The following is a 10,653-nucleotide window of genomic DNA, read 5'->3' on the forward strand; positions in this document are numbered from 1 at the left end:
TCCAGGGCTAATACTCACATGCCCTTCTTTGTGGGTGTCCTCAAGCACCCCAGGTCCTCAAGGCTTTGCTCCCCATCCTCCAATGCTGCCACCTCTCAGAGGCTGTAGGTGTCAGGTCTTCAGCAGGCTGTTCCTGTTATGACTAAGAGTGGACATTGTGTTCAGGAAACAAAGCCAGACTCCCCTGCTCTGGCTTCCCCCCACCCTCACACCCAGGAACACTCTCCCAGCCCCCCTCCCACCAGTTTACTGTCACCTCTCAATATAGCTCTAGGGTGTGGAGGTGGGTAGGGAGACAGGGGTCAGCTTCTCTGGGCAGGAGCACTTTCCATTAAGATGTGGCCTCTCCCCAAGCTCCCTAGCTCCCTAGGACGCAGCTGCCCCATTCCTGGGCTCAGGAACACACCTCTCTCCCCAGGGCATTTGGACCTTTTCTCAGTGTCCTTGGAGGGACCTGAGTTGACCCCACATCCCCATCTCCTGCAGGTGCTTATGCCAAATCATTACCCCCAGGGGATGCAGGCCACCTGTCCCCAGCTCTAGGTTACTCGAGGCCCCAGAATTCGAGCCAGGGGGTTAGCCCATGGCCCAGTGCGTCACTGCTTGGTTCCCATAGCTCTGGGGACATGATAAGGAGCTGAGAACACCAGGTCAGTCTGGGTCGGGTCCAGGTGACAAAGACCAGGCTTTGTCCTCAGGGAACCCTGTGCTCTGAGCAGGCCTCACTTGGTATAGGTGGTGGTGGCAGGGCAGCGGGTAGTGGAGATGGGGGGGGGTTAGTCCCCCGCTTTATGGAAGGAGGAGGAAGGAAGGTGTTCGCTCAGCCCCAGGCCCTGCCCCTGTCTGCTCTGCTGTACTGTCCTCTCCCTTCCCCAGGCTGCTTCTCTCCCTGGCTCTCACATACTGCTCTCTGTCCTCCCTCAGCTGCCATGAAACAGCTCCTTATTCTGCTGGGAGTCCTGGCCTATGAGGACAGGGATGGAGGCTTTGGCCACACGTGAGGGTGCCAAGGAGGCAGGGCTGGCCTCCCTGGCACAGGTTGCCTCTCTTCTGCCTGGCTCGCCATTGCATCTGTCTCTATGTCTCACCTTCATTTCCTCTGCCTGCTTCCCCGTCTCAGAGTGGGACCTGCCTCCGATTCTCCCTGACCCGTATCTCTGCCCAGCTCAGGGTCTAACATGAGGCTCTGCCTTCTCCAAGCTGGCCTCTTCTCTCGCTCTAGGCCTCCACATCTTGCTCCAGGCTCTTCCTCCTCCTCTCTCCAATCTCCTTGCACCTTCCTGACTCTCCTTGCATTTGCAAGTGACCCAGGATTCTTTCTTTTACTTGGGATCAATGCCCTCAGCTCTTCAAGCTTCTCCCTCCAAGGCTCCCTCTCCTTTCCTCTCTCCCCATCCCCCTCAGCACCCCTCCTTCTCCCTGGCTTGGCTCTCAGTCCTCTCTCAACCCTGCGGCCTGCGTCCAGCCCCTGGCCATTCTCGAAGGATCCGTATCTTTTGCAGTCTCTCTTGCTCTGGTTGCTTAGGTGCCCTGGGTCTCTCTGCATAGCTCCCTTTTCAAGGGTCCTCTCCTTTGTCTCTAGTTGTCTCTTCATTGCTGTTGAAGTCTGTTCCTAGCCAGAGGAATGGCCCTAGGTATCTCGGTCCAAGCCGAGGTCGTGCCACTACACTCCAGCCTGGGCGGCAGAGTGAGTCTCCGTCTCAAAAAAAAAAAAAAGTTAGAGCTGGAAAAGAATCCTGGAAGTCACAGAGAACTGAATTACTTTGGCCTCTGGGGCTGTGTGGTTCAATTGAGCGGGATAAATGAAAAGGAAGCATCCTGGTTTGAGGGTGCTCTGTCTGGGTTGGCCTAGGGAGGGAGAATGGAGGCGGCTAGGAGGAGAAAGGTGGTGGCGCCTGTGGATCTTTCTGGAGCCTCCTCATTTCCTATATCTTTTATCCTTGTCTCTGTTTCCTCTGGCTACCTTGTCCCCTGGTTGCTCAATCTCTTTGTCCACTGCCACCCCCTCAGATCTTTCCTTGTCCCCTCCCTACCCCCTTTTTCTCCTCTGCTGTCGCCTGCTATTGTCCAGTACTGGTTTCTCCTTCTCCAGCATAGGGCCCTTGCCCTGACTGCCACAGTCAGAGCTCAGAGTTCAGAGCCGGGTACAGAGCAGGAGTGGGCTCTGAGTTGGTGGGTTGGGGGAGATCCAGTCCAGGGCTGAACCATGGCTTCCCAGGTTCCCAGTGGGGCCGACAGCCCCAGTGCCTCCCAAGCCCCTGCCCTCTGTGGACCACAGTCCCAGGCCCACCTAAGCAACCCAGCTGTGGCAGGAACTCCAAAGGGGCTGAACTTGTTTAGTTGGAGGAGACTTACTCCTTCCTCCACCTCCCGACCTTCTGGGGAGCCATCCCTTCCCTCTCTCTCCCTGGAGTCCTGCTCACACATAACCTTCCCCAGTCCCTCATCTGTCTGCCTCCTCTCAAGAAGACTTGCCATAAATGGGCCGAGAGAACCCCATCTTCCCACAAGCCCAGAGGACAAAGGGCTTGGTAATGGGAATTACAATAAGAAGAAATGAATGGGAAGAAGGGAGCACCGTGGGCCAAGGGGGCTCGGCCCCGGGAGGAGCTGAGGACTGCAGGTGGGCTGAGAGTGTGTTTCTACCAGCTGTGGTGGGGAGGGGGTGCGCTGGCCTCTGGAGGTGGCTGGAGAGGGTGGTGGCTCTATTTGTAAGGGGATGTGGGCTACAGCTGTGAGTCCTTGTGTACTCTCAGAGACTCGCCTGGGACTGGCATTTAGGCAACCATTGCCTCACCTGGCCCAGTGGTTCACACTTCTGCGGGCTCAGAAAGGGCACTGGCCAGCACCCACACCCCGAACTGCCGCCCCTTGCCCAGCCCCGGGCGTTATCCATGGTGGTGGCTTGGGGGCAGGGTTGATAGAAGCTGGGGTGCAGGTCCACAGTAGATGGGCTCAGGGCGCTCTAGGTGAACTTTAGGGGTCTCCCTAAATCTTTAAATCCCAGCTGGACTGGAGAGAAGGCTGGGAGGAGAGGTGTCGCCTCTGCTGCATTTGGCTGGTTTGGAGGAAGTGAAAGGGGGTTTCAGTGCTGCTCCAGGAAGCCCTCCTAGGCCAGGCCTTTGAATTTTCCCCCTCTCTCCTGCATTTCCACCTCCCCTAGTCCAGACCCCACCCCCGGGTCCCCAGGGCAGTGAAGAAGAGTCTGGAGTCAGGATCTTGGCTTCAAGGAAAATTGCTTTATTCTGCTTCCTCCCAAGGAGCTATTACACAGGCTCCAGGATGGGGCTTCGCTGGCACCCCCAGGGCTGAGCAGATCAAGATGTGGCAAAGCTACTCCTCATTCAAGCCCTTTTGAAAGGAAATAAAGTCCAATTAGTCCTTAGAGAGATGGTATTGGGCAGGGATGGGGCACTGGAAAGAAACGTGAGAGGGGTCTGATGGTGGAGGCCTGCTGTGTGGGCAGGTGGAAGCCCCTGTGGCAGCAGCAGATGTGTTTCTAGAGATCGATGTGCAGGGGGCAAGTTCTGCAGGGTAGGGTTCTGGGGTTGGCCAGAGGGAAGTTGCCTGGGCGAGAACAAGGGGGTTCTCTGGGATGTTCATTTTAGGTTTGAGTTACAAGATTGTAGGACAAAATTAGGTGGGAGGGAACTGGAAACTAGCAGTTGGGGGAAAATTGGGATATACAGGTTGTATATAAATTAGGGTCTTCTAGGATGGCAGACCACCCTAGGGCTGAAATTCCCAGAGCCACTGAAACTTAGAGCTGAGCTGGGAGTGGTGGCTCATGTCTGTAATCCCAGTACTTTGGGAGGCTGAGGCAGGCGGATCACAAGCTCAGGAGTTCAAGAACAGCCTGGCCAACATGGTGAAACTGCATCTCTACTAAAATACAAAAATTAGCTAGACATGGTAGCACATGCCTATAATTCCAGCTACTTGGGAGGCCGAGGCAGGAGAACCTGGGAGGCGGAGGTTGCAGTGAGCCGAGATTGTGCCACTGCCCTCCAGCCTGGGTGGTAGAGTGAGACACGGTCTCAAAAAAAAAAAAAAAAAAAAAAGTTGGAGCTGGGAGAATCTTAGAAATCACACAGAACTGAATTACCAATTACCTTGGCCTCTGGGGTTGTGTGGTTCAATTGTGTGGAATAAATGAAAAGGAAGCATCCCTGGTTTGAGGGTGCTCTGTCTGGGTATGCCTGCTGTGGGGGTGACTAGCAAAGCCCAGAGGAGGGACCCACCTTGGTGCCAATGTCACGGCTCTTGGCCCTCAGCTTGTTGACCTGGGACTCGGCAATGTCCGCCCGCTCTTCCGCCTCATCCAGCTCGTGCTGCACCTTGCGGAACTTGGACAGGTTGGTGTTGGCTTGCTCCTCCTGCGGGAGGTGGGAGCATGAGGTGAGAGGGGGCCTGGGTTCTCTGACCTCTGGCTTGGGGGACGAGCTCTCCTATGCCACCCCTGGACCTAGTCCCCATCAGGGTCACTCACCGCCTCCTCGGCCTGGCGCTTGTAGGCCTTGACCTTTAGCTGCAGCTTGTCCACCAGGTCCTGCAGCCGCAGCAGGTTTTTCCTGTCCTCCTCCGTCTGGGGGCCAGAGGATAGGCAGGGGGTGAAGATGGCACAGTCATAGAAAGTAGCATCCCCTCTGCCCTGCCCTGCTTCATCTGACATCCTGACCCAATTCTACTTTCTGATCCTCACTGAACACTTGAATTCTCCTTATAATTTCTTACCTGATAGGTGTAAATATTTTAAATGATCTGTACCAGGAAGAAGTCCAAAGAACTAGTGGGACTCCTGAAACTATGCACAAAATTGTGTGTGTGCAGTGCTCCAGGGAGCAGGTTTTTCAGGGTCCGGGGACCCCATGGAGAATAAATTCCCCTGCTCTGGACCTCAGCATGTGCTGGGAGTGACTTTGGGGCTATGAGTATGATGGAATTTCCTGGGCTGCAATGCAGATGACACTGACTTAATCTAGGTTAAGGACAAAGTGTGCTTAGAGGGATGGTGACATCCTGGATTGGAAAAGAAACAAATTCTAATTCAGAGTCTGATTCTAGAAAACACCTCGGAAAGCTAGAGTCCACACTGCCTTGGGTAATGGAAAAGTTTTGATGCTTGTTTGAATGGGATTGATGTGTTTTTGGTGTCTGTTGGGGGTGACGCTGGTGAGCTGTGCTAGGTGAGCTTTGTCTGGAATTCTGTGTGTGTCTCCTGGGGATGGGCTGAGGGTGGGTGTTGAGATGGAGCTCAGGCCAGGAGGCTCAGAGACTGACCTCTGAGCTAGGGGACATTCAGGGTGGGGTAGGGCTAGGCAAAGTGAAATGGGGGCTGCATTCCCACCCTCGCCCTGGAAGAGGCTAAGAGCAAACTCTTCATTCTCCTTAGCTGGCTGTCACCGTGGTCATGGTGTCAGGGCTCTGCCTGGAGTCACCGCCCGCCGCACCTGGTAGGTGAGCTCCTTGATGCGCCGCTCGCTCTTCCTCATGCCCTTCACAGACTCCGCATTGCGTTTCTGCTCTGCCTCTAGCTCATTCTCCAGCTCCCGCACCCGCGCTTCCAGCTTCTGCAGCTGCTTCTTGCCGCCCTTGAGGGCGATCTGCTCGGCCTCGTCCAGCCGGTGCTGCAGGTCCTTAATGGTCTGCTCCATGTTCTTCTTCATGCGCTCCAGGTGGGCGCTGGTGTCCTGCTCCTTCTTCAGCTCCTCTGCCATCATGGCGGCCTGTGTGCAGCAGAGAGGTGGCACATGGTCTGGTCAAGTCCTCACACACTCACGCCCCAGCCCACGGAGAGACACATCTGGATCGGGTGGGTGGAGGGAGGCACTCACATCTGTGATGGCCTTCTTGGCTTTCTCCTCGGCGTTCCTGCACTCCTGCACTGCCTCCTCCACTTCAGTCTGCAGTTGGGACAGGTCAGCATCCATCTTCTTCTTCTGATTGATGAGGCTGGTGTTCTGGGTTGGGGGAGGGGTGGGCAGAGCACGAAAAGCATTGAGCATCTATGCGTAGCTCTCAAGCCTTGCTTGCTGAGTCCCAGTCTGTACTCTCTTCAGGAATGAGCAGGGGAGCCGCTCACCTGGGAATGCAGCAACTGCACCCGCTCGCTGGTCTCAATCAGCTCCTGCTCTGCCAGCTTCCGAGACCGCTCTGTCTGCTCCACCACGGCACGCAGCTCCTCCAGCTCAGCCTGCAGCAGGTTGTTGCGCCGCTCCACGATGGCGATGTTCTCCTTCAGGTCGTCGTTGGCGCGGACCGCGTCGTCCAGCTGAATCTGGGTGTCCTGAGGATCAGGAGAGTGGGCATGAGTGGGGAGCCAGCCTCGGTGCCCTTCACCGAGGGCACCTGTCAGAGGTCCCTGCAGTGACCCAGGGTCAGGAGGAATCTGGTGCCTGTGTTGAGACACCACTGCTTCTTCAGGCCACGTGGAGGCCAGTCCCCTCCGGGTGAGGGGACCTTCTCCCCCTGTGTACCTTCAGCAAGCTCTGGAGGCTCTTGACTTGCTTCTGGGCCTCAGCGGCCATGCGGTTGGCATGGCTGAGCTGGATCTCCATCTCATTGAGGTCTCCTTCCATCTTCTTCTTCACCCTCAGGGCCTCGTTGCGGCTGCGTGTCTCTGCGTCCAGGGAAGTCTGCAGCGAGTCCACCACCCGCAGGTGGTTGCGCTTGGCCTGTTCCATCTCCTCGTCCTTCTCTGCCAGCTTCCGCTCAATCTCTGCCTTGATCTGGTTGAACTCTAGCTGGGCCCGGAGGATCTTGCCTTCCTCGTGCTCCAGGGAGGCCTGGGAAGGGGTGGGGGAGGGGATGCAGGCAGACAGTCAGGGCACAGGGCAGGGTGGGGATCTGTTCACTAATCACGGATACAAAGTGAGTTCAAGAGTGGTGTAAGTGGTTCAGTCAAAGATGCAGGACGTGGAGGAAAAGAGAATCTAAGAGAAAATAAAAATAAACCTAAGGAAAGGTGATTCAGGCCCTCACAGGGGAGAGCTAGCTATGAAGACAAGGAGGGAAATGAAGAGAAAGGTGTTGCCAAGGAAACAGAGGCAATCAGGTATAGAGTATAAAAGAAAACAGGCAGGCAGAGGTGGGAACCGGGAGGTGTGTGGAAATGGGAAACTCGGCTAAGATGCAACGGGTAAAATGTTTATATGAAGGGAGTTCAGTGACTAGTCATTCATTTACTCCACAAATCTTCATTGAGTGCCTACTATGTGCCAGGCTCTGTCCTAGGCTCTGGGGATGGGACAGTGAACAAAGCAGACAAAGCGGGGGATGAGAACAGGGACCAAAAGCCTGAAGCTCAGCTCCCTGCACCCCATGCCCTGCACACACACACACCTCGGCCTCCTCCAGGGCTGACTGCAGCTCCAGCTTCTCAGCCTCCAGCTGCTTTCGAACCTTCTCCAGCTCATGGATAGTCTTTCCGCTGGAACCCAACTGCTCAGTCAAGTCGGAGATCTCCTCTGTGTGGGGAACACGGTAACTTGGTTGAGGGCTGCTGAGGTCCAGTGGAGTTGGAGGGACATGCCTCTTTGCCCAGACCCCTCTTGGAGCCCCTGGGTGGCACCATATGGGGACACTGCCAGTGCAGCCCCTCCCCAGCCTCTCGGGCCCCCAGCACACCCTGAAGGTTCTTGTTCTCCCGCTTGAAGGTCTCCAGATGCTCCAGGGACTCCTCATAGGCGTTCTTGAGCTTGAAGAGCTCTGTGCTGAGGGAGCGAGCCTCCTTCTGTGAGGACTCCAGCTCCGACTGTGACTCCTCATACTTCTGTTTCCACTCGGCCAGGATCTGCCCAGGAACATGGCTCAGTCTTCAGCCCCCCAGCCTCAGCCCCATGTCCAGGGTCTGTCTCAGGACCTGCCTGGGCTCAGCCCTCCTCCCCCGCCTTCAAAGGGGACAGCTCTGGCCTCAGCCCCATGTCCAAGATCTGTCCCTGGCCCCGAGCCTGGGCTCAGCCCTGCCCTCCTCCCCAGCCTCCAAGGAGGATGGCTCTGGCCTCGCACTGAACCCCTCACGTCCCCTTGCCCTGCATGCTGGCTGCAGCCCTCACCCAGGGCCCACCTTGTCGAAGTTCCTCTGCTTCTTGTCCAGGGCTGCAGCAGCAGCATTGGAGCGCTCCACGTCCACCATCAGGTCCTCAATCTCATTCTGTAGCCGGTGCTTGGTCTTCTCCAGTGAGGAGCACTTGGCATTAACAGCCTCCACGGCCTCCTCGGCATCCTGCAGCCGCTGGGCCAGCTTCTTCCTGCCCAGGGGAAGGTGGGAGAGGGTGGGGAGGATGGAGGGTGTGGATGGGGACAAGAAGAAACAATATGAGCCTTCCAGAAGACAATCCTTGAAAACTCAGAAGTGTAGCTGGAGAAGCCTGAGGATAGGTCCCAGGGGCTGAGAATGGCAGGCAGAGGATCCCAGAAGGGTGTGGAGACAAAGGCACCCTCTGACCCTGGGCCAGCCTCTGGGCTGTGGACATGGAGGAAGTATGGGTTTCCTCAGCCCTCCCCACTCTTTCCCTGCCACAGTGCCCTGCCCCAGACGGAAGCACTCTGCCCTCAGACAAACCTTTTGTTCGTCTTATATTCGGATCAGAAACATAATTCGAGCAAAAAGCTTCCCTGAGAGGAGAAGGAGGTGGGGCCGGAACAGAGTCCTCCTATGTTGTCAAACACTAGCTAAGCATCTCCTGTGTAGGATCTGCTGAGGCTGGGGCTGGGCCAAGTCCTGCCTGCAACGGGGCCTCAGCCAGAAGTCAGGCTGCTCGGAACTCACTTGGCCTCCTCAAGCTCCTCAGTCCGCTGAATGGCATCCGTCTCATACTTGGTCCTCCACTGGGCCACCTCCGAGTTGGCCTTGGACAGGACGCGCTGCAGCTCAGCCTTGGCCTCCGTCTCCTCCTCATACTGCTCCCGCAGCAGGTCACAGTCATGCCGGGCTGACTGCAGTGCGTGGGCCAGGGCGTTCTTCGCCTGGGGAGGCATGGGCACCAGGAGGTGGGCTCAGCTTTCTCCATAAAGCAACCCCACCCTTGCCCTTCTCCTCACCCCAATGTCAACATCGTCCCTTGGCCTCATCTATGTCCAAACCCCTGGTGGACCTAGCATGGTTTACTGTTTGCTAATAACAAATAATGCCAATATGGCAGTGAACTATTTAAGAAAAGCTTCGTGGCCATTGGCCCTGAGCTTCTCCCCACACCAGACATGGTCATCACCGCTGCCATTTTACCTGGTTGGGGAGAGGGAAACAGGCTCAGAAAGGTTGGGGGACTTCCCCAAGATCACTGAGCTGTAAGAGGCAGGTTAGTATTGAACCCTGGTGTTTTTTAAAACTCATGTTCTTTCTCCTTTTTCATGAGACCACCAAAGTGCTAGGAATAGGCTCCAGTTTAATTTCTTTCTCCAGGTTGCAGGTTGCCCTGTGAATCCCAGGACCCATTTGTGCAGTCCTTACATCCCCTTGCTGTGCCTAGGCAAAGCCATCTCATGCCTCCCTAGCTCATTTCCTCTCCTCCTTCTCACACCTTGCCTCCCGCCCAGGGATGCAGCAAAAGCAGAGGGCCTCAGCCTGGGGAGTAGATGGCATGTGGTAGGGTTTGGGCTATGATTTCTTTTTAGAATTCTTGGAGAACAATTTGTCTATAGCCAGCCTTATTCCTGGGAAGGGAAGTGATGTCAACGCAAGGCTAGTCAGTGTGCTCCTTGCTTGGGCCAGGTGGCCGGAGTCTAGCCCTTACCTTAACCTCCTCCTCCAGCTGCCTCTTGAGGTCCTCCAGCTGCTGGGTGTAGGTGAGCTTGCCTCGGGTCAGCTGGGAGATCAGTGCCTCCTTTTCATCCAGCTGCCGGGACAGCTCACCTGGGGAAGTACCATTCTAGATCAGTACTCCTATCCCCACCTCCTCCCCTAACCCTCAGGCCCCATTCTTTGGAGAGACTCTGTGTCTCTGTATGCATGTATTGGTGTGTGCGGGAGGCTGGAGCGGCTCAGGAGGTTGGGGAGACTGTGGTAGGATCCATGGAGACCCTGCTCTGGGCTCACCATTCTCCGTTTGCAGCTTGGCCCGCTGGCTGGTGAGGTCATTGACAGAACGCTGGGTCTCCTCCGCCTTGCTCCGATGCTCATTCATCTGGTCTTCCAAGGTCCTGCACATCTTCTCCAGGTTAGCCTGAGAAGGGAAGGAGAGTTATATGATGGATGTTGGGGGTGGAGAGGGATGCAAATGAAGGGAGTGTAAGGGGTGCAACTAAAGGAGAAAGGAAGAGGAAGGTGTGGAAGGAAGAAGGGGATGGGAGAACCAGGCAGAGGAAGGGAAGTGGGAAAATGAACCATGAAGCAAGACAAACGACAAGGGGCAGAAAGTGGAGGTGGGAGGAGGAAATTGGAGGAGGGGAGGCTGAGCAGAGCCTGCCTTGGCCTTGATGATCTGCTCCATGTTGGAGGTCACGTCGTCCAGCTCCAGCTTGAACTCGCTCTTCTCCTTCTCCAGCTTCTGCTTCACCCGCTGCAGGTTGTCGATCTGCTCGCCCAGCTCTGCCACACTGTCAGCGTGCTTCTTGCGCAGGGCGGCGGCCGTGGCCTCGTGCTGCAGCGTGGCCTCCTCCAGGTCCCGCCGCATCTTCTGGAACTCGGCTTCGCGCTTCTTGTTCATCTCGATC

The 10,653-nt window shown here is 56.2% G+C and overlaps 1 protein-coding gene across 1 annotated transcript in view; it reads right to left on the reverse strand.

The window, feature by feature from the left end:
• Positions 1-3,219: 3,219 nt before the first annotated feature.
• The window catches only part of MYH7 (myosin, heavy chain 7, cardiac muscle, beta), a 22,449-nt gene continuing 15,015 nt past the window's right edge, over positions 3,220-10,653 (reverse strand). The window contains exons 26-39 of the mRNA XM_011990714.1: positions 10,407-10,652; positions 10,037-10,163; positions 9,735-9,853; positions 8,771-8,967; positions 8,066-8,249; positions 7,627-7,792; positions 7,342-7,466; positions 6,477-6,785; positions 6,083-6,286; positions 5,835-5,960; positions 5,451-5,726; positions 4,490-4,585; positions 4,242-4,376; positions 3,220-3,351 (exon numbers count right to left, since the gene is read on the reverse strand). Of these exons, the coding sequence (XP_011846104.1) occupies positions 3,334-3,351; positions 4,242-4,376; positions 4,490-4,585; positions 5,451-5,726; positions 5,835-5,960; positions 6,083-6,286; positions 6,477-6,785; positions 7,342-7,466; positions 7,627-7,792; positions 8,066-8,249; positions 8,771-8,967; positions 9,735-9,853; positions 10,037-10,163; positions 10,407-10,652 (2,328 nt within the window). The 3' untranslated portion in view covers positions 3,220-3,333. The remainder of the gene's footprint in view (positions 3,352-4,241; positions 4,377-4,489; positions 4,586-5,450; positions 5,727-5,834; positions 5,961-6,082; positions 6,287-6,476; positions 6,786-7,341; positions 7,467-7,626; positions 7,793-8,065; positions 8,250-8,770; positions 8,968-9,734; positions 9,854-10,036; positions 10,164-10,406; position 10,653) is intronic.

The sequence above is a fragment of the Mandrillus leucophaeus genome, unplaced genomic scaffold (genome assembly GCF_000951045.1).
Source record: "Mandrillus leucophaeus isolate KB7577 unplaced genomic scaffold, Mleu.le_1.0 Scaffold380, whole genome shotgun sequence".
NCBI classification, from domain to species: domain Eukaryota; kingdom Metazoa; phylum Chordata; class Mammalia; order Primates; family Cercopithecidae; genus Mandrillus; species Mandrillus leucophaeus.